A 27,656-nucleotide genomic window follows, 5' to 3' on the forward strand; every position below is an offset into this window, starting at 1 on the left:
CTGCTGACACCACATCTACCTCCTCACCAGATCTTCCTGAATTCCAATACAAGGGGTGGGGGAGCAGATCTCTATACAGACCAGTGCAAAAACAGGGGAAAGGTGTGGGGGAGGTAAGATCTTTGTATAGGCATCACAGCAAGACCAGTGCAAAACCCCTTGCACACAGAACCAACAGATGGAAGTGGGGAGGGGGGTGCAGATCTCCATACATAGCAGTGCAAAAGCAGGGGAAAAGTGTGGGGGAGGTAAGATCTCTGTATAGGCATCACAGCAAGACCATTGCAAAACCCCTTGCACACAGAACCAACAGATGGAAGTGGGGGGGGGGGTGCAGAACTCCATACATACCAGTGCAAAAGCAGGGGAAAGGTAAGTCAGCCCCAGTAGAGCCAATGGGGCTCACTCCCAGGGATGAGTGGACGGGAGAAAAGCCTGCCAGCGCCTCCTCTCCCAGGGAGGAGCCCGTCTCAGTCCCTGGGCTCCCTGGATTCACTCCCTAGGCTCGCTCCCTGGGCTCACAAGCCTGCCAGGGGCTCACTCCTAGGAATGCGTGGACAGGAGAGAAGCCCGCGATTGACTTATTTCGCCTGGAGATGGACTGGTAGCTCTCAATCGACATAATGAGCACCCCTGCTCTAGGGGCTTGCTCAGCAAGACTGCCACCCCACCCACGCTTTCCTGGGAGTGAGTCCCAGTGAGTCTGAGACTTACTTCTGAGTAGACACCTGGGCTTGCCAAGCGAGCCTGCCATCCCCCCCCCTTTCCTGGGAGTGAGCCCCAGTGACTCTGAGACTTACTTCTGAGTAGACACACGGGCTTGCTCAGCAAGACTGCCACCCCACCCACGCTTTCCTGGGAAGCAGAGCCGAGCAGAGCGGGCAGGGGGCGGGGCCAGGGGCGGAGTTTGTTTTTTTTTTTGCAGTATTCGCTCCATAAGACGCACACACTTTTCCCCCCACTTTTTGGGGGGGAAAAAGTGCGTCTTATAGAGCGAAAAATACGGTATTTATATAAATTTTATATATAAATTTTTTTTCTGGCCCTCTACACCGTGCCAGATATTTGATGCTGCCCTCTGGCCAAAAAGTTCGGAGACCCCTGCTTTACATTATTGTATGAATAATTAAACCTTTTCTTTCTGTTTGTAATTTAAGTGCAACCTTGCAAAAAACTATTCTGAAAACGTACAGCAATTATTAAGCATTTGTATATATTTCATTTTTGTATACGCTGTGTCAGTTTAGACATTCTAATTAACTCAATCAAAGATTTATCCAATTTCAATGTGATATCACTTATTACGAAATAATATAACCACCTTAGAGAATAAATGCTTTCAGATGTAAAACTCATTCTTCATTATTATGGATTATTTCTGGGAAAAGTTATAGTTAGGAGTATGTGTTATACTAGTAAAACATGCTTCGTCATATATCAAAACGTGTAGAAAATGTGTGTTCTATGAGGCAGAGTTTCTAAAATTACCTCAAGGAAGTGAAAAAAATGATTATAAGTATTTAAGAATATCTCATAAGAAGGGCTCCGCTGGATCAGGCTAAAGGCCCATCTAGTCCAGCTTCATGTATCTCACAGTGGCCCACCAAATGCCTCAGAGAGCTCAAAAAGACACCTGCATCCAGTTGCCATTCCCTTGCATCTGGCATTCTGAGGTAGCCTACTTCTAAAACCAAGAGGTTACATAGTCATTATGGCTTGTAACTTGTGATGGACTTTTCCTCCATAAATCTGTCCAATTCCCTTTTAAAGATATCTAGGCCATGTGCCATCACCACGTCCTGTGGCAAGGTGTTCCTCGTTTACACACTGGATAAAGAAATATTTTCATGTGTCTGTTCTAACTCAACACTCAATTTTAGTGGATGTCTCCTGGTTCTGGTGTTGTGTGAGAACGAAAGAACATCCCTCTATCAACTCTGCCTCCGCTTATCTTGGTGCACTTAATCTACAATTTTACATAACTGTGAAGTATTATACTTTGAGTATGAAGGTTGAAATGTACTCTCTTACACAGCTTTGATTCATTCTTAAATTATGGCAAGGGTCACTAACTTCTATGTAGGAGTAACAAAAAAGAAGGGTACAATAAAAAAGGCAGGGCCAATGCCAGCTTTAAAGGAGGGGGGGTCCTCTGGCACAAGCCCTGTGGGGCCCATCCTTTACATGTTCATTTGTATTAGTGTATGTCTGCTCCCCTCCACCCATCTTCACAGAAATTGGGAACAGCAGGAAACAGAAGAGATTTATCCTTTGTACCAATACTGGAGGGAAGGCAAGCAGAGAACTCTGTCCATTGTTGCTGCTGCTTCCCCCTCCCATCTCCAAGTAAGACTCTCTCCGGCTCAGGCAATGCGGGAGCAACCAGTGGTGGGCCAGTGGCCAGCATAAGCAGGGCGTAGCTAAGCACAGGCCCTAGTTACAGAGCCAAGCTGGCGCCATTTTGAAGGTGGCCTGCAGGATTCATTTTAAAGCTGCCACTTTCAAGTCTGGCAGCTTGTTAAGAGTCTTTGGTCAACCTGTTTGTGATGTCAAGAGGGAATTTTGGTTTGTTAAGATGTTTTTGTTGAAATGTGCGTATTTTTATAATGCCTTCATGCAGGGCTGCTCAAACCCCAGCCAGGGGCTGGGTTTGGACGAATTCATCTACCCGGTGAGTGGACCTTTCAGTTCTGCCCAGGCAACGCACAAAGTCCTCCTCATTTGGAGGACGGGAACACTCTGGGCAGTCACGTCTGCTCAGACGTCCTGTTGTGTGGCCTTCTGGGACGCCGTGCAGCAGACGCACGGCGTCCCTGTCTTCCAGACGAGGAAGGACTTTGTGCAGTGCCCGGGAAGAACACTTGGATGCAGTCCAGATAGGGACCGCATTCTGGGCACAGCAGTCACAACTTTGAGCGCTGCTGCTTTAATACATATTAGTTATTGATTGTTAGAAAATGATTCCTTGTTACTTCTTTCCCCCTTCCTATCCTCCCAAATGCTTGTAAAAGATAAAGGTTGTAAAACATTATTATTATTAAGAATGTTTTTGTACTGCTTTTCAAAAAAACATAGTTCACAAAATGGTTTACACACCAAAACGAATCAAGAAATGTCTCCCTGTCCCCAAAGGCTCACGATCTAAAAGAGATGCAGAAGAGACGCCAGTTCTCCTCCTGCTAAATATAAAAGGACACCAGTTTAAAAGGTGCCTCTTTTCTCAGTTAGCAGGGGCAAAGGAAACTGTGAGAGCCAAACCAGGCTCAGTACTAAATTCAGAAAAGAAACTGAAGGACTTGCTGAGGAGAAAAGGAATTAGGTCTGCTTACATCAATGGATTGTAAATCTATTAGCAACTCCGCCTTTGAGGAGAGCAAAGAAGCCCTCTAATATGAGCATGGACAGAGTTCTGCATGCTTCCTCCCCACCCCCCAGCAGAGGTATTGCTGCAACATTCCTAGCGATTAATACCACCATGCTCAGAACCAGAAGTTACCTATTTATGGACTTGCCAAATCTGCTAAGGTAAGTGAAAGAAGCAGGCGTGGAAAGAAGACTGTACATCTTTCTTGAGGGCATGCCAAGTCAGACCAGTTGAAATGGATTTTTTCAGGGTAAGAGACAGAGTGAGTGATGTATATGGCCACTTTCAGAGGAGCCAGCTCAATGGGATAAAATGGTGAATTCAATGGAGCAAAGTCAGAAGACCCAGTCTAGAGCTGGGTAACAATAGATTCTGGCCAGCCGAGAGAGAGACACGTTGACCATTAGCAATAAGGAGTAATGTTGTGGTGTACTACTAGCTTCTTAGTGTTTCTGTTGTGTCTGCTTCAAATCAAGTTGGCCACTTAATTTGTACGTCAGGAGTTACGCGAGTATGCTACTGGGGAATTGCTAAGATTAGTGTTAGTTTGATGTTTCTTTCACAAGAACAGAAAGAAAAAATTACCCAATTTTACTTAACAAGTTGCTGCACAAATTTTAATAAAATTTTAATAAAATCAATTAACTGCTGTCTAAAGTGTAGTTCCTTCCTACACTCTATCCCTAACAGCACTCTTTGATATCAACATCCGTAAAAAGGGAACAGGGAATTTCCCAGATGGGGGGATGTTGTCATCAGGAAACTGTATATAAGATTATCTTCCTGAGCATTTTGGTGTAAGAAATACTTTTATTGCAGTTTGCTTGAGGTTAAATGGTTTTCTGAGCCAGATTGTCTAGAACAGGGATGTCAAACATAAGGCCCGCGAGCTGGATGCAGCTCCTGGAAGCAACTTATCTGCCCCCTTTTATAATTGGGCTCCCTCATTTCTTGAAATTATGAACAAGATTTGCACATTTTCTCTTCAGTCATTTGCAACTATTGAGTTTCTATGTGAGAACAAAGTGTTCATTTCTAGCTTAATTATTTCTAGCTTAAGCATCATCTGCTTAATTATTTCACTTCCTGCTTAATGATGTCACTTCCGGCTCTCAGCAGACGCCAGGAATGCTGTTTGGCTTACTGTATGAAATGAGTTTGACACCCCTGGTCTAGACTAAGATTCTTAATGTTGGTGGAAAGCGTTATTAAAAATCATTTTATCAAGCATTTAGAAGAACACATAACTTGCTGAAGAAGCAATCTTCAAGAAGCAAAATCTTGACTCACTAACATTTTGCTGTTGAGAGCGGCAAGAAGCATGTGCGTACGGCAACCAGGCAGGCATTGTCTACTTGGACTTTCAAAAAGCTTTTGACACAGTGACTCACTGGAGACTCCCAGTAAGTTAGCCCTTGGCATTCGATGGGGTTCTGTTCCCAAAATCTGCAGATAAAGGGATCTGCAGGTAGGCCTCTTAGAAAATCTACAATGTGACTGGAGATGCCCTCCAGTCACATCCAGCGGTATTCTGAGGCACAGGATGGTCATGTGCAGCCTCCCTGCACCTTAGAAAGTCTTCTGGCCATGACCATAATGCACTTCTGGTAACGTCAAGGAAGTCAAATTGGATCTACCCCATGGGTTCGGAACCTGCACTGAGTCAAATCTGCAGTTTCCTAACCCACAGGTGAAAAGGGCTGGCCTTTAGTCATAAGAAAAAGGTCCTCTTTATAGATCACTAACTGGTTGAAGAATAAGAACTCGAGAATAATATGGAGAACGTGCACACCGAAGGGGAATAAAAAGTGGGATCTCCAAAAGATCTGTATTTGAACCAATACTTTTTAACTTGATCATAAATGATCTGGAATTGGTGTTGATCTGGTGAGCTGTGAAGTGGTTCAGGTTTGCAGAGAGTACAAAATTATTCACTCTGCTGAAAACCAAAAAGGGATTGCAAAGAGTTCAAAATGTCTGAATGCCAAGGTCATTTACCATAGATATGAACATCATTAAAATATATGTACTTTATACTCCCCTTGATTTTTTTTTTCTGTATATTTATCATTTTCAATGTAACTGGAGGAGCAGCCTGCAATTTATGAGATTCAAAGTCCCTGTACAGGGCTATACTTTGTATATTCTCTCACCTTACTCAGTCTGGAAGAACTGACCAGCCCTTATGTGGTGTGTCACTGGTGGAGGTTGCTATCAGAGCTATATGCTCATATACTACATTGTGCTGTTATCTTTGGCCACACTGTACTATGTGAGAACAATCGTGAGGAGGAGGCTGTGGCATTCTGTTCTACATATGGAAAGCATCTGCTGTTGGCATAGTATCTCCCTGTAAATAAGTGGCTGCTGTTTTAATACTCACTATAACGTATATAATACAGGTTCAATGTATCAATGTGAGTTTATAGAAATGATGATTATCACCAGATTCTGGACCCAGACCACTCACAAAATACCGCAATAATTGTTTCAGCCAGGCAGACGTGAATGCTTTGTACTGAACAAGGGCAAAATTGAATGCAAGAGAAACTCGAAAAGTATATGGCCGCTTAAAACGTTTCCAAAAATAAAAGGAAACAAAACAGTCCCTTACCATTTTATTATGAACCTTTTAGCTTCAGTCCTCTGAGAGCTCCTCAGATTGAAGCCAGCAGTGCAACCTGAAAATTAATATCAATTACTGAAAACAAAATGCCACATCAGTAATGTTAAAGGTCTGTTTTAAAACCCACAAACCCAAGGCAATTCAGAGCTACTGTAGGGCTAAAAATATGAGCTTGACATACAAGAATTACCACAAACTGCTTTGCAATCGAAAGCAAATGAGCAAGAAGGGAGCTGCAGCTTAGTGGAGATTAATGCTGCTGAAGTGGCAGTACTCCATTCTGCGGGCCTGAATCTCCAGGAGCTAGTGCATTTTCGCGTAGGACAGAATTCCTAGGAAGTTTGAGATGGACATTTGTTGGAAAACATAATCTGATATGCATAATCTAACTCACTATTTAAATACGATTAAAATGTCATTTAAATTTAATTGTATTTACATTTTAGTTTTGCAACAAGTTCCATTTTATTATAGGATTGATCAACTTTTCTTTTTTGTTATATTAAAGGAAAAGTCGGTTTTAGATTTGCTTGTAATTAGCAATATTTTGATCCAGTGGCTATGTACGGCCATATTTTCTTGGGTTTTGGTTTTGTTTCTATTTTTTTTCTAGTATGTTGTGTGACATTTCATGCCTAGCAGATCTGTTGTTTTCGCCTTCCATGTACAGCTCATCCAAATAGCCTTACTGAAGGATATGCATATCCCTCCCTGCCTCCCTCCCTCTCTGCTATGCGGTAATGTCCTGCTTGCAAAAACCTGATCTGGGGTGCTGGATGCAAGGCAGGCAGGTGTGCATGCATGCATTTACCTCCACACACACATTCATATCTGACAGGCTGAAGTTACTCTTTAACTAAATGCATGAAAAAGGAGGTGGATAGAATAAATTACCAGAATCACAAAAGGAAACCATTCTAGGAAATAGTTTTACCTGTATAATCCCTGAAATATTCAAGTGAATGTGTCAGTCCGCACTGAATAAATATATTTGTTTATGGACATGTTCTGTACGAGCTTCTACTTTTGGCCAGTGCTTTGCCAAACAAAATCCCACTAGAAGTAGGATGTTCGCACCCGAGTAGGAGTTTCTTGGATAAATATTTTTTCTATATTGAGACCAAAACCACTTCTACAAATTTCAGACTTTGATTGAAATAGTATATTTCTTTTGCTTTTTATTTCTTCCCATCTCCGCCACTGGCAACCACTGATGCATTACCTTAACTCCTCTTACCTCCCACTGCTTTGGTGAACAAGAGTCTCAGTGGAAACTGAGCACATCAGGCAATAATGAGCACTGAGCAGTAATAGAAGTAGCCACACCCAAAACCTCTGCCAGTGAAGGGCCATAGAGCCTGAGAAAATCTTTCTGTTTGCCGAGCAGCTTTCCATGCTTGTGTACTGGATGGGTTGCTGTTTTCCCCAAAAAGAAGAGTCATCACATTGCACAGAAAATAAGAGTGCAGATAAGAGAAAGTGATCACATCTTTTGTAATACTTCAGTCAGGGAAGTATATGTTCACTACAGCAGTAACACATATATTAAAGTAATTTTTAAAAAGGGTAATGTCTGTGGCCCAGTAGCTGTTAGCTGCAGCATTTATCGGAAAATATCTATCTTTCTAGAAGCCTTTTCAATTGCTTGCATGGAAATTCCACTCCTGTAGCCCAATAGCTTTCTATTTCAATACCCACTTCAGTAATCCTGGTATTCAGCCATAAGAAACAATGGGGAGAAATGGCCTAATGCAAATAATAATTATACGACATGCTATATTTTGAGAGCATTAAACAAACATTCACCTTGTAATCTATTGAAACACTCTTGGGAAGTTATCGTATCCCTTTCTTAAAGATGAGGAAACTGAAACACTATAAAGGGCGAGTGGTCTTTTGGAGGCCACACAGTAAGTAAGTAGTGAAGTTAATATTAAATCCCAACATCCTTTGGCTCTTACGGCCTGCCCCCCTCCCACACAGCTCGGTTTTCTGAACCACATAGTTGAGTATTTTAAGGCAATTTGCTTGGAAGAGAAACAGAGTTTGTCAGGAATAACAATATCTAAGACACAGATTCATTTGTCTGGCTCTGGCCAGAGCAGCAACCCCAAATAAATGTTTGTAAGCTAAATGAAAACTTGAGAGGCGGTATGCAACCTTAGTTAGTGAAGGGTTTAATCAGGCCACTACATGCTGTACTAATAATCTTTGCTTCTACTCTGTGTGAGGTCTTAATGTTAGTAGGGTACATGTCTGAATTTTATACTCTGTCCTGATTCTTAAATCGTATTTATTCTCTGTATATCTCCCTTAAGGCTTCCAGTTTAACTTTATTTCCAGAAGTTCTCTTACTCAGAAAAATGAGTCTATTAAAGTCTGTGGCACTGATGGGAAGAACTTTGCATAAGTATGTTTGTTTTGCAAAAACTCCTGCCAAGTATTGTTTTATAGAGCAATTTTTTTTAGCTTCTCTCACTATTGTTTACAGTAGCCTCTGAGTAACTCAAAATGATGGTTCATTCCCTACCAATATTCTTTTTTTTCCTTTTGGCAAGTGTTGGTGCGCTATTCCCGCACTTCAAGTTTTTACTGGAGCAGATGCCATCATCCTTTTGTTTTGTTTTCCTTCTTCATGATCATATCAGGCAAATCACGGGGATCAGCCTTTACTAAAAGTTTTTCATGCAGTACCAGCCAAAGGAATGAAAGAACTAAGAAACAATATTATGCTAGGCTTGCCCTGAAGCCAATACAGTGCGCACCAGAGATGATCCCATCATTGTTCAGAATAAGTAACTGCTAATTAAAACTTAGTTATATCAGCTTATATGTTGTATGGCACATACAGTATATTTAGCAAAATTCTGTGATCACATGTATTTATGTTGGGTGACATGTCCCCATATGAGCTTCGTTTCCAATCCCATGTTTGCACTGGCAGAATACTATAGATTGGATTCACATTGAGGTATATCTGGTCAACAGAGTCTACACAAAATTTGTGTGTGCTGCAGTTTCATAAGTTTTAGTTACAGGTGGTACTGAGCCTGTGACATATCAAGCTGAACGCAGCCCACCAGGATTGTTCTACCAAGCACCTTCCCAGGTGCTTTTACACCCATCTGTTTTCTAGACTTGGGTAGCAAGAAAGGGCATCTATTGTGCCATCCTATGTGGTTCAGTTTTAGGGTCACAAGTTGTGCAGGCAAAGGCTGCACTGCAAACAAGACCTGTGCTGTCCAGGCACCAATCATATCAGTTTTGCCTGCACCACCATGTTCCTGCTTAATAAAGATGATCTCTTGTACACCTTCTATAATCTTACTGTTTAAGTGGAATGAAACAAAAAGTCATCAGTGTGAAACATGGTAATGAATTTTGATTGTGATGAACTTCCCTTGAAATCAAATGGGGTTGATTCAATTTATTTTAACCATTTGGACTGCAGTCTACATCACAAAGTACATTGTATTGCTGGACTGTTGCTCTCATATTCTAAGCAGCTACACCAGCACAGCATTTTGGATTTGGGGTGTAAAATGGATGTGTTAAAGCAGAGCTCTCCAGACTTCAACCCGCAGGCCGGATGTAGTACCCTGAGTAATCCCTCCCTCATGTGAACAGTGCTTTCCATTCTATGGGGAGACCTCCTGTTCACAGCGCTGATCTCCCCCGAAATGCACTCCAGCCAGCCACTTCCAGGTTCTGTCGCCCACCAGCCATTGCGCCTGGATTTCAGGGCAGATGCAGCAAACCAGAGGTAGTTTTGAGGAGATCAGTGGCCCCCCAGCAGAACAGTAAGCACGATCACACCAGGGACGCCTTTACCTGCATGCAGTGGTTTCCAGTTTGGAGACCACTGTGTTAAAGGAACAGAAACCATAGGTTCTGGATATGTAAAGTCCAAATGATAACGCACTGCAAACTCAAATCATGATGTGATGAACTATGTAATTCCGTTGGTTCAGTGGTCAGAGAATAGATACTGGAACAGGAAACAAGGTCATCTAGATTCACAACCATGGCTTCACATTGTGGGTTTGGGTAATGCACACTGCTTCTCTGCATTTTAATCCCTGATCTGTAAAAAGGTACACTGTAATAGTGTGGTTGCAGTGTGCTGCAGTGTGCTTGGATGTGCTTATTCATATGACATAATTAATCTTAAGAAGTTCATACATTTAAAAATGCATTTATATATCCTGTATGGGATGATGGGGTTTGAGGTAGCTTTGGAGTGGAAAAGTGACCAGAAGAGACCAAAAGGGATTGTGAAGAGCTCCAGAAAGATCTCTCCAGACTGGCAGAATGGGCAGCAAAATAGAAGGCGTGTTTCAGTGTAAGAACGTGTAAGGTAATATACATTGGGACAAAAAAATCAAAACTTCACATATAGGCTAATGGGTTCTGTGACAGATCAGGGGAGAGATATTGGGGTGCTGGTGGACAGCTTGTTGAAAGTGTCGACCCAATGTGCAGTGGTGATGAAGAAGGCTAATTCCATACTTGGGTTCATTAGAAAAGATATTGAGAATAAAACGGCCAGTATTCTAATGCCGTTGTACAAATTGATGGTAAGGCTGCACTTGGAGTATTGCATTCAATTCTGGTTGCCACATCTCAAAAAATATATGGTGGAAATGGAAAAGATGCAGAAGAGGAGAGATCAAAATGGTTACTGGACTGGGGCACCTCCCTTATAAAGAAACAGCATTTGGGGCTTTTCAGTCTAGAAAAAAGGCGCCTGACAGGGGACGTGATTGAGACATATAAAAATTATTCAGGGGATGGCTAGAGTGGATAGAGGGATGTTCATTCCCTTTAACCCAACACCAGATCCAGAGGACACTAAGAACCACTAAAATTGAGTGTTGGGAGAGTTAGACAAAATAGAATAATTCTTTACCCAGCTTGTAATTAGTCTGTGGAACTCCTTGCCCCAGGATGTAGTGATGGCCTAGATGCCTTTGAAAGGGGATTGGACAAAATTCTGGAGGAAAAGTCCATCACACATTACAAGCCATGATGGGTATATGCAACATCCTGATTTTAGAAGTAAGCTACCTCAAAATGGCAGATGCAAGGGAGTGGCACCAGGCACCAGGATGCAGGTCTCTTGTTGTCTTGTGTGCTCTCTGGGGCATTTGGTGGGCCACTGTGAGATACAGGAAGCTGGACTAGATGAGCCTTTGGCCTGATCCTCCAGGGGCTCTTATATGGCAAGTAGGGAAGGGACTAAGCATCTCTTTTCTGCTTAAAATCCCTCTTGAAGCTGTTTTCCCTAGAATAAGCAGTTTGTCACACACATGTTCAAGTAGTTTGTTGCTTTGCTACCTACACTTGAACCAGTTGTCACTTGTCCCAGGAGAATAGGTATTCTTTTGCTAATAGAATAGTGTTTTGCTTCTTGGAATATTTCCAAGGCCTATCAGACTGATTCCCTCTCTGTTGGTCTTTAGATGCCAGATGAAAATGTTCCTGTTTGGCTTTTAATTCAGCCCTGTCTTGATTTTACATTCCTGTCCTATATATTTGAGTTATATTGCTCTTTTCAGGGTTTTAATTTGATTGTTTTTAACTTCTGTATAACTATGGCATTTTTTAAATGAAAAATTGGATATAAAGCCAGTAAATAAATTTAAATACACTTGCCCCTCATCTTGGGCGCAGTTGACTTGCATGAATTTGATTTCATGCAGTTGGCACACACCTTCCCCCAAACACCCCAAAACAGCAGTTTAAATAGTGAAAGTGATTCTGCTCACCATTCCATTTACCAGATTAATTCCTGAGAATGAGCATGAAATGTATGTACGGTATATTTGTTTAACAATGGTAGTCAATAGAGCTTACTTCCAGGTAAGTGTGGGTGGAATTGGAGCCATTTTGAAATTTTTGGGAATTTGGGAAATTTTTTTAATAGATCAGCAACTGCTTGGGAGAGTTAGGAGGGTTATTCTTTATTTTAAATATTTTTTTAAACTTTTAATATTGTAAACTTTTAATTTATTAAGGGCTCAATCTTAACCCTTTATGTCGGTGCTTTCCAGCACTGACATAAGGGGTTAGGATTGCGCCCTAAGAAGCCAATCCATCAATCAGTCCTCCTCCAAGAGCTTAGAAAGGCGCTTCACTCAGCCCCACCCTTCACCAATGCAAAGTGATTACCTTTCTTTTGCTCAGGGGTTGCCTGGAGAGAGAAGGATTGATGGATTGTCAGCCAGCTGCCTGGAGAGAGAAGGATTGATGGATTGTCAGCCAGCTGCCCTCCCTCCCTCTCTCTCTCTCTCATTAAGGAGGCTATTGTTAAAGGACTGTTCAGTTTTTTAAACTGATTTTAAAATATTTAACATAATATTTTATTTAAAATTGCTAGATTGAAATATTGGCTTTTGATGTTAATGGGGTAGGGCAAAGTGTAGGCTTTATTAGTACATTGATTCTAAACAATTTTTTTTCATGGTTTGAGTACTGTATTAATGCTGCAAAATAAATGTTTATAGCAGCAGTCTCCAAATTGGGGACTTCTAAGTACCGGGAATACCTTCCCCGGCGTGACAGGCGTTTACTGTTCCGGTGCGCTGTGGTTCTTCTTCATCCCAGATCGGGATGATGCTACACTCTGTCACATCTATGGTGCAGTGCCCCAGCAGGCATTGCACCCATATTTCAGGGCAGACATGACTGTCCAGAGTGTCGTGTCGTCCTGATCTGGAATGAAGAAGAGCCGTGGTGCAGCAGAATGGTAAGTGCCACTCATGGGGAAGAGGGATTCTCCCAAACCCCAGATCTGACCCAATGGGCTGGAGTTTGGAGGGACGTGGTTTATAGCAAAAAAGCATTTTAGATATCTTTTTTACCTGGACTATGTTTGTACTGCTTGATAGTTAGGAAAATATGTTCATTCTCTCTCTCTCTCTCTCTCTGTACTTATGTGTGTGGCAATGATGGTTTGCCAGGTATCTTGGGTGTGCCAGGACCAGCCCAGTGCAGGGAATGAATCTAAAGCCTTTATGGACCTCTTACAGAGTCCACTCTCCTTGAAGTTTGAATAAATCTTCATAGGGGATAGAATCTGGATACATTATTAAAAGTTTGCTTTAGTAAATTAATAATTTAGTAAATGAATAACTAATTTAATACAGTGAAATAGAATTGATTTGAAGGTGGTATCCTTTTTCAGGCATGTAAGCATTCATATAAGTCTGGGAAATATGTTCTGAATATTAAAAAATGAGTATAGAGTTTGTGTTCTAGATGACCTGAATCAAACTTGAGTGTGTGTTGTGGCCAAAAAATATCCATTCCAAAAACAGTGGAGGATTCAACTATTTAACTTTAGTCTGAATCCAAGTTTATACTCAGGTTCATTTATCTCAATATAAACTGCACAGTAGCTTTAAATGTTGTATTTGTGTGTTAAAGGTTGCTGTGGTTATAAAATAGTTAAAATTTCAAGGGCAAGAAGGTAAATACATTATTTTTGTATGAAATTCCAAATGTGAGCTCTAATAGCTTGGGCACGCTGCAAAACTCTGACATCTTTGGGCTTGTGGTTGTGGTATATTGGATATCTCCTATATGGTTACTGTCTGACCTAAGTTTGAATATTTCATTCTATTTTATTTTATTGTTTTATGATATTGTCTTACCTCTTTATTTGAGTGCTCTGTATGTTTGAGTCATATTCTTTACCACATAGTGGTTAATAAGTGCACAAAAGGTGAGTTCTGGAGCTTCACTAATGCATTAGCTTCCCATCTTTGCAAACAGAAGAAATTCTCTGCATGTACATGGGGATGTGCACACCCCGATGTCTCCCCAGGAAGCCTCCATGTGGCTACAGATCTGAGTTGCTGACAGCTTAATGTTACCATATGGAGGTATCTGTGAATATCGTAGAAGATATTCCAAACCTATGTGGATTGGTGTGTTAGTGGTAAGAAGAGGGTTGTACATTGATCCAGGTGAGAGCTGTGAAAATTATAACCTAATAATTTAAGAGTTGCTAACTTCAGGTAGCTCTGTATTTAGAGTTACAAAACCAGGATAACTGTTTTTATAGTGTCTGCTAAATGAAATTTACCCTCACTCTTTTTGTGGAGTCAATCTGATTTGCACACTCTTCTTTGAGTCTTTGACTCCAGTGTGGCACTGAGCTTTATTATTGGTCTCAGGCAGAATGGGATGAGTTGCTTATAGGAATGACCCCAGTTTTACGGTATAGTCTATATCAGAATGCCACCTCTCTCTCTCTCTCTCTCTCTCTCTCTCTCTCTCTCTCTCTCATTGGCCCTGCCAGTCCTTCATTGAATGTGGTGTTTTGGGTCAGATGATGATGTTGATGATGATTATTTGAGAGTAGAGGAGGTATTGGCAGTGGTCTTGCTTTCAGTGGTTCTCAGCTGTGGGTCTGGGACCCACTAGTGGGTTATAACCCAATCTTGGGTGGTTCACAATCCCAATCGCCCAATTAAAGGGATGATCAGAGTTTGTTTAGCCTGGTCTGGAACCCAAGGGTCTCCCCCCAGTTGGGGAGTGGAGGAGGGCTGGAACTAGCGGCTACGGAGGCCTTTTAAAGGGCGCAATGCTCAGCCCTCTTCCTCCTTTACACGTGGGCACTGTGTGGACACTAGAGGATCGTGCTACTGGATTGGTAAGGTGTGGGGGGCTTTGGGGTGGTGATGCTTGGCTAGTCAGTCGTTTGTAAGGCAGGGGCAGTCAGTGGGGGCCAGGTTAGTTAGCTAGGGGCTTCAGAGACTTGGCTGAGAGGGCTTAGCCTAGTCTTATATGCTGGGCTCAATCCTCCACCCCCCGTCCCCTCGGGTCAGCTCTCACCTTCCCCTCCATCCCCTGGCCACCTACCAGCCTGCCCGCCCGCTCTCCTCGCTCACCGTCCTCTCGGGTCGGCTCTCGTGCCTGGCCTTATATGCCGGGCTCAATCCTCCAGCCCCTGTCCCCTTGGGTCAGCTCTCGCAGCAGCCTTCTTTTGGGAGGGATTCATGCAGGGTTTTCGCATTCACTCACCACACCCCAAGGGCATGATTTTAGCTCGAAACCTGAGGTCGGTCACGGGCATGGAAGACATTGTTCAAAGGAAGATTGTCAAGAAAGCGGGGTCCCCCCCCTACCCGACCTTAAGGTTTCCCCGCTGGGGATGGTGCCCAAAAAGGCCCCAGGGGAATACCGCCTCATTCACCATTTGTCCTACCCTGCAGGGACATCGGTGAACGATGGCATTCCCGGCCAGCTCTGCACAGTTTAGTACACCTCTTTTGACCAGGCAGTCCGCATTTTGAGACACTGTGGGCCGGGAGCTCTTATGGCGAAATGCGATATTGAGTCCGCTTTCCACTTGCTCCCGGTGCATCCAAGGGATTTCTGCCTGTTGGGCTTTAGTTTTGGGGGCCAGTTCTGTTTGGACTGGTCGCCACCAATGGGGTGTTTCCTGAGTTGTGCCACTTTTGAGCGTTTTAGTACGCTGCTGGAATGGACGCTAAGGAGGCAGTGTGGAGTGCGCACTACCGCTCATTATCTTGATGATTTTCTTTTTATGGGCCCAGCTGGTACAGGCCAGTGCCAGAAACTACTAGACACTTTTGAGTCCCTGGCACACGATTTAGGGGTCCCGCTGGCTAAGGACAAGACTGAGGGCCTCTTCTCCTGCATGACCTTCCTGGGCATCGAACTTGACTTGGTGGCAGCCGCAAGTAGGCTCCCGGCAGACAAGCTGGCGGCTCTGACGTCCCACTTGCAAGCAGTTATTCGGGCACGGAAGGTCACGCTGCGCGAGTTGCAGGCTTTGGTGGGGCACCTGAACTTTGCCTGTAGGGTGGTCACACCGGGGAGGGCTTTCCTGCATCGGCTGTGCACCCCCATGGCTGGGTTGCGCTCACCACACCACAGGGTGCAGGTGACGTTGGCCATGCGGGCAGATGTGGCCATCTGGTTCCGATTTCTGGAAGAGTTCAATGGGATTTCATTTTGGCATTAGGAGCAACTTCTGAGGGCGGACCTACAGGTGCATTCGGATGCAGCTGGGGGTCAGGGGTTTGGCATCTTCTTTTGGGGTCGCTGGTGCGCTGCACTGTGGCCCTGGAGCTGGGTGCAGGGCGGCATCACGGCTGACCTTACTTTCTTGGAGCTGTTCCCAATATTGGTAGCGGTGCATATCTCGGCACAGGAGTTCCAGAACGCCACGGTGCACTTTTGGTGCGACAACCAGGCGGTTGTGGCAGTGGTGAACTCCATGTCTTCCAGATCCCCCAGGATCATGACACTTGTACGGCAGTTTGTCCTGCAGTGCCTGCAAATCAACGCTTTGTTCGTAGCTCTGCAGGTCCCTGGGTTTGAGAATTGCATCACAGATGCTTTGTCTCCTCACCCCTGGGGCGTTGCCGTCCCCGGACTGCATGCCTCCCTGGCACTGGGACCTTGGCTTGCAGAAATAAATGAAGTAATATGCGCCTCACTGGCGTCCAGCACGCAGCAGGGCTACTCCCGTAAGGTAACAGAGTTTGTAGAGTTTAGACAGGCGGCCGCCTTACCCAACCTCTGGCCAGCGCCGGCTGAACACCTGCTGCTCTTCTTGATCCATCTGCAGAGGTCTGGGAGGGCTGTTAGCTCCCGGCCGGGCTTCATGTCTGCTATAGCCTTTGTTTCCAAAGCAGCAGGATACCGCTACTCCATGCAGTATTTCAGGGTGTGGAGGATGTTGGAGGGCTTCTCCAGAACACCCCCTGTCCAGGACCGCAGGCGTCCTATTACCGCTGAGTTGCTCGGGGGCATCACAAGGACCTTTATGGCCCTCTGTTTTGTCACCGTGCAAGGTTCAGCTTTTCAGGGCAGCCCTATTTACGGCCTTCTTTGGCGCCTTTTGACCCAGTGAGTTCTTAGCAAAAAGCAAGGCTGATAGATCCGCCCAGGCCTGTAGAGGTCGAACCTAACCTGGGTGCCTGGAGGTGTTTCATTTACCCTCAGAAGATCTAAGACTGATCAAAAGGGCCTAGGTTTCGCAGTAATCCTTAAGGAGGTAGTAGGGATGCCCTTGTGCCTGGTTACGGCATTACAGGAATATTTAGCTCTCTCGGGGGCACGCGGGGGAGCCCTGTTCCAGCATATGGATGGCTCTCCTCTGACCTTATTCCAGTTTCGGGCAGTTTTCTCATGCGCCTTGGGGGCTTTGGGGTTGCAGCTGAAGGAATTCAGTCTGCAGTCTCTCCACATTGGGGCGGCCTCTGCGGCCATGGATTTGGGTTTATCCGGGGAGGACATTCAAAGAATAGGCCATTGGCGTTCATCGACTTACAAGCGCTCCATGCGCGCTTAATACGGGCTGACTCAATCAGAGCATCCCCCAGGTTGGGGGGGAGCAGCATCAAAAAGGGGATGCCTTGCAATAACCTCTCTTCTTTCACCCTGCAGGACACTGCAGTAGCCCAGTGCGTGTGTTAATCTGCAGCCACTCCATTGTCTTTTGGGCCCGCAAGAGGGTGGCCGCGAGCTCGCTTGGATCACAACAGGGCTTTAGCCCCACAGTACAAGTTACCTGGTTGGCCAGGCGGGGGATGCAGTGGGGCCAGCTGCTGCCCGCAATGATGGAGTTCCTGAATGAGAATCCCCCGCCTGAGGTTTTGGTGCTCCACCTGGGTGAAAATGACCTGTGCAGGATGTCTGGTCTGTCTCTGAAGATCAGAGCATGTGAGGACATTGCCACCCTTCTGGGTTGGCTGCCCGGTACCACTCTGGTCTGGTCGGATTTACTGCAACGTCATGTATGGCATGGGGCCTGCTGCTGCGTTAAGGTCGAAAGGATGCACAGGAAGGTCACCAGGGAGATTGGCCTGTTTGTGTCCTCTGCTGGCGGCTGGGTTGTATTGCATCCTGCAATAGTCTTTTTGCTACCTTACCTGTACAGGGGCAATGATGTTCACTTGTCAGAGGGTGCAGACATCTGAGGGACCTGCGGGACGACCTTAAGGCACTTCTTCCCCTGGTTGGGAGCGGGGGGTCAAGCGCTAGGCTGACCCCTCCTGGTGGCAGGTGGTGCAGTTTAGGAGGCGTGAAATGGACTTCAGGCATGCACCTTCAGGCGGCATAAGCAGGGTAGAACCCAATTGCAGTCCTCAGGGGCTTGGCGGCACGAGGACATAGACGGGCCCCTGGTCGGGACCGCAGGGTCTGCCTCAGAGGCTCAGCGGCTCGAGGTGGCACAGCCCACGGTCCAGCTTAAGGGACAGGCCTGGATGAGCTGCACCGCCTAACAACGGGGCACGGCTTTGAGTCGGGTGCACGCCTGCCTGGGGGCAGATGTGTTCTGGTACTGCCCAGTGGTCCCGCCTCTGCACCACAGGGGGCTTCGCTGCCTTGGATGCTGCAGGTCTCAGCCTCCTCTTCTGTTGTAACTGCTAATAAAGTGGCCCTTTCTCCCATATCTGTTGTCTCGAGTGTTCATTGGACGGTGAAAAAACAAAACTGACATTAGGCTATATGCATAGCCTAATGCACATAGTGTTAAACAAGCTGCTACTTGAGGGTAGCACTGCTTCCCAATCACTGATATAGCCACACCCCTTGACATTTATAAATCAGGCAGCAGCCTCTAAAATGTTTGAGATCCACTGCCATTAACTCATCGTTTGGGCAAGGTGGGGAACTGATTCAGCTCCCTGACTTCATTGACTTCCAGAGTTCCAGGTGATTTCCTGATAGCATCCTGTTGATATGCTTGATGAACCTGCTAAACACTTCACTCAGTCTTTGGAACATGGAAATGTCTGAGGTGGTAGACATGATCACTTCTAGATGTCCTTTCCCACTGACCAGAGCAAGATCAGACTGTCTGTCATTGCAGGGAGATTAGTACTATCCCCACTGGGATGGTAGGAATGTGGACAGAGTAAAACTGGAATAAATCTGACCAAACACAAGAGCCCATTTGAAGGCCTCCTTTATGATGGTGATGGCTGCAAAGAAAAAGTGCTTCATCACCACCACTGTTGAATCTGACTAATGCTATCCAGCAGATGTTGTTTTAGTAGTCTGGGGATTTTGTAGGATGATTTTACAGGTCCATAATCAGATGAGGGGTTATGAGGGAAAATTCACAACTGCTAAAGAGGGGGATACTGGCTGCTGATGGCAAGTTTTGCCTTCCTGTAAATTAATCCTGAAATAGTCTCCAGTTTTCATCATCTACAACTGAGCAGCAAAAATGGGCTATTTCAAGACTGTGCTACTTGGAATAAGCATCAGATTTATGGCTGTATATTTCTATAGCAAGTTATCGATAGTTTTTTATGTAATATTCTGTAATTCCATATTTTAAAATATGAACTGAACTATGCTAGATTTAATTTAAGAAAATTAAAATTAATTTTCACTATTTATTGATCAGATTATACTGTTAGTTCCTTCCAGTTTATAGTTCTGAAGATTTAGGTTAGTAATACAGAATCTGTCTATGAAAAACATGAGCTCATGTCTACCAACTGTGCAACACTACCATGATGATAACTAGTAGCTAAAAGAAAGACTCCTTTAAGCAGAGTAACCGTCACATTAAGAGATGTTTTAGGTGAAGAAATGTATTTCCGAATGGAGTTAAGAAGTGTGGTTACTTTTAGCATGTATTCCTTTTTTTAATTAGTGCAATATTTTGATTTTGTGCAAATTAGATGGCAAGTGTTCCTTTACTGTATACTTACAGTGATCAACTGATGTTACTGGAGTAAACATTCAAGGAATGTTAGCCTAAAACTCCTTAAGTACAATGAAAATAGTTCAACAACTCCCAAGTTGTTATTTTATATATTTCACCTGTGTTGTAATACTGACTTCAGTAATTTTTCTGCCTCTTTTTGAAAATCATGTGATATTAAATAGAAACAACACCAGTACCGAGAGATGGTGGTTGGGCGCATATTGACTTGATACTGATGTCTGTTTATATACCAAAAGGGCTTTTAGCCCAGGCTGTAAAATGACTCTGAACAAAATTTAACACTCCACAATAACTTAGTATACCTAAGACAGAAGTGAATCTTGTGCACAGGAAGGTTTATAAGGGACAGAAGGATTACAATAATAGTAGTATTGACTTCTCATTTATCTATGTATTAGGTAATTAGCAAAATAGGATGCCATATTTTTGCACATACCCTGAAATAGAATCCCAAACCACTTGCTAACCACACTGATCTTTTAATAGAAAAAGTGGTTGCTTAATGCTTCTCCACCAGAAATGTTAAGATTAAACTTGCTACTAGATTGCAGCCAGAATTGTCTCCAAAACAGGAAGAAAGCCTTGCTCTGCTCTCTGCCTCTTTTCCTTGTTTAAATTGATGTGATAATTCATTACAGATTTTCTCTTTCTTTGACAGAGTGCCTACCGCAGAAATGGGATGACTTTTCTTGCTTGCTAATATGGAAGTGGCTGGAACAACAGGAAAAGACAGTGTTATATTAAGGTGATTCCCTCCCCTTCCCTTCATGGATGGAACTGGGGAGAGAAATAAAAAATTAAATAACCCTCAAGTGTCTGCATATGTACTTGTGAGTGGGCTGGTTTGTTGTGACTATCAACTGACTGCCTCTGTCTCTTTATTCAGCCCCCTCAATCATTACTCTTGTTTTCTAAATGGAACATTTAGCTAATTAATGGCAGGATGTTTGGAATATTGTGTAGGTGGAATAGAATGCAGGTCACACAGTTTTGAAATTGTCAGTAGATTTATTGCTGTCAGCCCACATATCTAGGCTCATGTCTTTTTTGCTAATTTTAGTTAATCATGTGACATCCGCTTATAAAACAGACTTTGGACAAAAATATGTCAGAATATACTTTATTTTTTGATCACAGAACTGCAAATTATCCTGCTTGTTTTTCTTCATCAAGACAATAATTTTGTGGGGTTTTTGATTATATTTTAATACAGCTATAATAAACCCATTAACTATTCATTGTAATTTGAAGACTGATGTACTGCACAAATGCTGTGAGCCAGGACGTCTTCAGTAAAACTCTTCGTCCAGCCATGAACTCTTTGGGCAATTGACCATCTCTTAGCTTTAGCTTAGTGTCTATAATGTATGTTTAACAAAACTGATCTACCTTTTTGGGCTTTTGTAAGCAGTATGTTCAAAACTGTGTACTACAAGAGAAATTCTATTGTACTGTGATACATCAATTGCAAACAATCCTCACTGCCCGTGAATTTGCTACTTGGAGGTTCACTTATCCATAGGCAGTCAAATTGCCACTTACCTGTCTCCATTCATGGGGTGTCTCTGCTATCAGTGGTCTCCACACTATCCACAGCCACCCTGAAGTGATCTGCAGCATCTAAAATGGTGCCCACAAATAGCTTTTAAAGGACTCTGCACTATTTGCAGGAGCCATTTTAAAGCTGTCCTCACCATTTTGTAGTTCTCTGTTGCATTCAGGAAACCAGCCAAGACCTTCAAAATGGTGCCCACAAATAGAGTGGACAACTTTAAAATGGCTGTAGGAAGCTCAGAGGCATATGTGGGTGGGCCACAGGTGCAAGTGCTCTTGGGTGACATGGGTGCCCCCCCCCACTGGGCTACACTGAGGGCCACCTGCCCTCAGTGCCACCTGAGGGCCACCTGCTGCTACTCCCGGAAGAGTTCCGAGGGCTGGAGAGGCAAAAGCAGCCTCTTCGACCCTCAGAAGGCCTCCTAAGGCCTCCCAAGAAACTTTAAACATCACTTCCAGTTTTCAGCTGAAAACAGGGTGTTTAAAGGCCCTCCAGAGGCCTTGGACACCTCCAGGCATGCCCCTGATTGGCACAGTGGCTGAATATGCCAGCGGATAGCTGTCCGAAGCATCCCACAGCCATTTTAAAGCTCTTTGCACTGTTCATGGGCACCATTTGGAAGATCTCTGTTGTCTTGCTGAGGGTCTCTGCAAGCATTTGAAAGTCTCTGCTGCTGGCAAGTAAGCTACCCCTCCCCCTAACCCCATGATTCTCTATCCACAGATTCGCTGTCTGCTGGGGTTTCCAGGAACCTAAACCCAGCAGATAACAAGAATTGACTGTACCAACTACAAACCCAGAGCATCTATCCACAGTGGGTGACCTGTGATGGTCATTCTGGTGCATCTCTACATTCTCTGCATCATCTGTAACTGAATTGTAAAACCAAAATGCTGCTGCTTTCAAAAGCATTACTGAGATTATGTATCTGAAAATTACTAAATAGTATTGATAATAGGCCAGTAAAGCCAATACTTTAATAGTCCAAACAGGCACGTTCTGCCCCCTCTTTAATCATTGAGGACTGTTACTCAGATAATCTGCATCACCATATAATTAAGCAGACTGACCCAAATGTGAGGGTCCAGAACAGGCCCGTGTCATGAGGATGCACGTCATAATGTTAAGGCCATTATGTTAAGGGCCAGTCAGAATGTTAAGGTATCACCCTTTATACCTGAACAGCAAGTATTTGAAAATGTTCAGTGCATTAGATTCTGAACTTTTTAGCAACGGGACCCACTTTTTAAAATGACACTCTATCAGGACATATCTAAGTTTATGAGACTTTAAAAAAAACATCTAGAAAGAAATAATATTTTTATTTATTTATACATAACAATAACCAAAAAAGATGCTCCAGCATTTATCTCCCTATATTTACACATGCTTGCAACTGCCCTCCCTTTTTGCAGGGCAATTAGCAGCTATCTGAGTTTTGAAAAGCTTGAGACATTTAGTTATCTGATTCTTCCATCACCTGTGTTTTCATTGGTGGCTCTTCTTAGCTACTACAGGACCCACCAAAAAGGAGGTCGCAAACCACTGGTCCCGACTCACAGTTTGGGAACCACTATTCTAATACATTGCCTTTTCTTTTGTCCAGTCTAAACTTTTCCTTTTTCCCTTTTTATTTCACAAATGGTAATGCAACAAAAAAGTATTCCTTGCAGTTAAAATTTGGTCAGTGCAAATGTTCTGGAAAACAATAAAGTTCATATTTTCTAAGCTCACCATGGAAGTTGAGTCCATCTGTTTTATGTGCCTTATTGTTAATTTATCCCTACAGAATTTTAATTGTTCTTCATGAAGGGTCTAGCAGTTGAGAACAAAAGCATTTTTGGTGGAGTCTGAACTGAGAATGGACTCTAGCTAAAATTTTGGACTGGAAATTAATTGAATATTTCACTATAGCTGCAATCCTATCCACATTTTCCTGGGAGTAAGCCCCATTGACTGTAATGGGACTTCTGAGGAGATATGCATAGGATTGGGCTCTCGGTCTCTCTCATGCACCCACACTCTCATTTGCCTACCAATCTATCTACCAATCTGTCTATTGAAAAATCCTACAGCAGTAATAGCAAGGGTCAAGGATTTAAAGATTCTCAATGGAGAATGTTCATGAGCTAACATAACTGTTAGATCTTCAGCCTCCTCCAATGAACACATGGTTCCTCCTCTAGCAAATTACACTCATCAACACAATTTTTGGCACATGGAACAATGAAGATGTTTCCAATATAATGTTTCATGCTGAATTCAAATAGGCAATCAGAATTTTTCTATCGCCCAGTTTTTCTGTGATGAATTGTAATGGGTTAAAAGATATGATCTATTTTGACACATTTGGTTATGGAAACCGAAACAGAACAGCATGTGTGCATTTACTTGTGAGTAGGCAACCATGCCTCAGTCCATTTTGAAGAGTAGGCCAAGAGGCACGCAGCACCACCAGAATGGTCCTGATCTGATGAACGCAGGCCCCAACATACTCTCCAGAAGGAAGACCTCCCTCCAAGCTGCTAGGAAAACGTATTAAGTCCTATGGAAAGCAAAACAGAACCACGTGTGTGGTCATGAGTAGTTTATCTACTCATAAACATAGATGAACATGCCTCTGCTCTTATTGAAAGCCATGCAAAGAGAATACAAGGCCACTAGAATTATCCTGATCATATGAACGTGGAGCTCAACACATGCACTAGGAGAGTCGTCCCCCCCCCCCCCACACACACTGTAGTAAAAAGGATAAAAACAGAGGCTTGAGCAGCTGGTGAAGTGAAACTTTTGGGGGGTCTCATAAAACTGGTTGGGTCCTGTTAGGGTGTTGTTTTAAAAACTGGATCTTGGTGCTAAATTGTTTGAGAACCACTGCTATAGGGAACAGATCCCATTCCTGCATGAGCCAAGGAAGTTGAGTTTGTGCTGGATGGCACAGAGGGTAGCAGGGTGTTCCGGGGGTCTGAATGGGGAATTCTGAGCAGGGAGAGGGCTGAACGGGGGGAGGATCAGGCCCGAGAGGAGGGTGGGATCGGTAGTAGCAGCACATGCCATATCCTAACCCCCACTCCCTAGCCCAGCAGCCTTACACGAGCTTCTCGGATTTGTGCCAGCTAAATAGCAGATGCAGATCTGATTAGTCCTATAAGGAAGACTGGGGCTCGACTTGGAGTAAGGGGAAAAATATCTCGTTATCCTAAGGTGACCTCCAGCTGTCTCCCAACCTACGCAGGATACAGCACAGGCCATGCGGCCTGGCTGTACTGGCGCAGGTTAGGATTGGGCTGCTTATGTTTACGTTTTTAGTATTATATTTAATTTGTATTGGTTTTTAGTCTGTAAGCCGCCTTGAGTGCCTTTGAGTGTGGGAGAAAGGTGGGGTATAAATTCTTCAAATAAATAAATACAGAAGAAAATAATCAACTGTCACTTTTTAGATAATATGAATAGTGTTATAAATGTATGTAAATATACAAATTTTCAGATTTAACTCTGTGTGTCACTGAAAATCCCTGTGTGATTGAGAAAAACTAGTAACATTTGAATTCAGCATAAAAAGTACTGTTGAGATTGTAGTTTTTTGTGTGCCAAAATTTTGTTTTATTTTGTAGACCAGTGTTATTGAAACATTCAGTATTATATTATCCACAATGGCCTAGTTTTACTTTTTTAACACCATTTTTGCATAGAATTTGTCTGGAACTAATCTGCATTAGTACTGTACTAAAAATAGTGTTCTATATAGTATATTAAATAGTATAAATTTCTAATGTTCTGTCTGTGCTTGCTGAAATGTATGATTACACTTTTCTTTTTTATCATCACTTCTTATTTTTCTTGGCGTTCACAGTGATGGAAAATTATATGCTTGCTGTAAACATCCAGACTTTTAAAAAGGACACCAGCATTTATTGTATTTGGTTTCGATCTACAGGCATATAGGCAAAAGAAAACATTTTGGGTCAAGAATACTGGAATAAAAATTCCTTCTCTGACTGTATCTCTTCCAGATTTTGCATTTTTAACAAATTTCATAAGGAGGAAAAGCACTTGCATTGTTTTCTTACTGGTGTTCTTGCAACACCAGAGAATGAAGAATCAACATATATTTCCCTTGAAAATATGACAAATCGTGTTTTTTTGGTCTGATGTATATTTGTCTGTCTTGAACAGTCTGACAGGCAATTATTTATAAAATGTGAGTTTGCCCAGTAAGCCCATATAACCATTTTTTACATAGCCAGGAAAGCAAAAATTAAAAGGAAAACTAGCTGTTTTGTCTTGCTATCTTGGACCAACCTGTAAATGGGTTAAGAGTACATTCTTTGCAGTTTTGATTGGCACTATACCTTTTAAGAACCTTTATATGTAACCTGATCCTATACAGATGGTTTGGATATAATCAGATAAAGCTCTGAACATAAGAACATAAGAACAGCCCCACTGGATCAGGCCATAGGCCCATCTAGTCCAGCTTCCTGTATCTCACAGCGGCCCACCAAATGCCCCAAGGAGCACACCAGATAACAAGAGAATTACTCTGGCAAGTAATACATTCAGGATCTTTTCAGCCTGACACAGAGGATAGGATCTGGCGGAGGAGGCCTCCGCTGGTCCCATCCTCTTCCTGCCCCACCTCTCCCCTATTCTGCTCTACCCCCACACTGCAATGCCTCCCCCTGTCCAAACAGCTGCACTGCTTGCTGGCGGTGCCACTTGCCACCAGCCAGCATCCTTCCAGCACTGGACCCAGTGCCAACTGGCACTGGCCCAGGTTTGGCATTCCCTTCTCCCACAGTGTCATAAATGAGCTTTATGGCACATTTACAGCACCTAGCACCGGAAATTTGTGGTGTAATTTTTTGGAGTATATATGGTATATTGATAGACTTCTGATTATATAGTCAATAAGCTACATTAGTTTCTTGTTTCAGCTATAGTAGCAGAATGAAGATATGCATATATCAATATGATTGAGGAGTTCTGTTCAAGATACAACCTCTACACAACTCTGCTCACTGATAACATGGCTTTTCTCAACTACATGTTGGAAAGAAAGTGTACAGTCATACACCCATCAGAATCTTCATTCACATGGAAAATAACATGTTAAAGCTAAGCTAGAGGGTTCATACCTTGTACTCAACTTTATCTTGAATAGGCTCCTAGCTTATTTACACAAGAAACACAGAAATGATGTTGCAACTTGAAGCCACTAAATTAATTTTGGGTCAGGATTTCATTATCTGGTGTTCTAGAACAGACCTGAATTTAAGGAGATCTCTGTAGTCTAAAAATACTCCTATGACTTGCTCTATAGAGTTGTTTTTTTTAAGTCTGCTTTACAGCCCAATCCTATCCCCGGCATCTCCACTGGATGCAACAGCGCCACAGTGGCTGCCGCTACATCCAGCTGCACCACCAGGGCTGCTGCTGGTCTCCTTATGGGAAGGGAATTTTTGTCCCCTTTTCCCAGAGAAAACCCCAGGTCCTGCAATAGAGCTTCTCAAGTCTGCACCGGCTATTTTGCTGGCACAGACTTAGGAACCTCCAGGTTGGGCTTTGCAGCCCGATATGGAGGATAGGATACAGTGGATCAGAGCTTCACTGGTCCCACCCCCTCCCTGGCCAATTCCTCCCATTGGCCTGCCCTCCCCCACCCCGTTCCACCCCAGCTACTTCCACCCTCAAAATACCACCAGCTGGCGCTGCCAGAGCGCCAGCTGACCATCCACACCGCAGTAAAGCTCAATGCCAACTGTGCTGGCCTAGCACCAGTGACCCGTCCTTTCCAGGCATGCCTTATGGCACGTTTGCACAACCCAGCACTGGTGCTGGAGCTCAGCGCTAGTGCTAGGCCCTGTTAGGATTGGGCCTTTACAGCCCAATCCTGAGCTGCCTGGTGCATGGGGCTGCAGCGGCATCAAAAATGGCTGCCACTGCATCCAGTGTGCCCCAGGCAGCCGTCACCACCTCCTCAGGAGAAGGGGACTTTCGTCCTCTTCCCCTGGAATAAAGCAAGTAGCCCTGCAATGGGGCTACTCAATTCTACAATGATCTGAGGCTTGGCGTAGAATTTAGAGCCTCTGTGTTGGGCAGACGGCCCGACACAGAGGCTTAGGATCCAATGGAGCGAAGTTCTACTGGTCCTGCCTCCCTCCCACCCTGCTCCCCCCCCGGCACGTCTCCTCCCCGCTGTCCCTTCACCTCCTCCCTGCCTCCCCTCACGTCTCCACCTGCCACTCTGCTGCCCGGCGGTCTGCACAACAATTGGGCCCTTAGTCTACTTGGTTGTAAAGCAGACATTAACGTCTTCATGTTTAAAACGTGTGGAAGCCTAATCATGATTGCAAGTAGTTCTTTTTCACATGTATTAGTGTTA

The 27,656-nt window shown here is 43.8% G+C and overlaps 1 protein-coding gene across 2 annotated transcripts in view; it reads left to right on the forward strand.

Annotated features, from left to right (window-relative positions):
- The window catches only part of SUPT3H (SPT3 homolog, SAGA and STAGA complex component), a 337,879-nt gene extending 312,651 nt beyond the window's left edge, over positions 1 to 25,228 (forward strand). For both annotated transcript variants that reach the window (XM_066637648.1, XM_066637730.1), the window contains 2 exons: positions 20,375 to 20,461; positions 21,995 to 25,228. In XM_066637648.1, coding sequence (XP_066493745.1) covers positions 20,375 to 20,416 — 42 coding nt within the window. In that variant the 3' untranslated portion in view covers positions 20,417 to 20,461; positions 21,995 to 25,228. The remainder of the gene's footprint in view (positions 1 to 20,374; positions 20,462 to 21,994) is intronic.
- Positions 25,229 to 27,656: the final 2,428 nt, after the last annotated feature.

The sequence above is a fragment of the Tiliqua scincoides genome, chromosome 1 (genome assembly GCF_035046505.1).
Source record: "Tiliqua scincoides isolate rTilSci1 chromosome 1, rTilSci1.hap2, whole genome shotgun sequence".
Taxonomy (NCBI): domain Eukaryota; kingdom Metazoa; phylum Chordata; class Lepidosauria; order Squamata; family Scincidae; genus Tiliqua; species Tiliqua scincoides.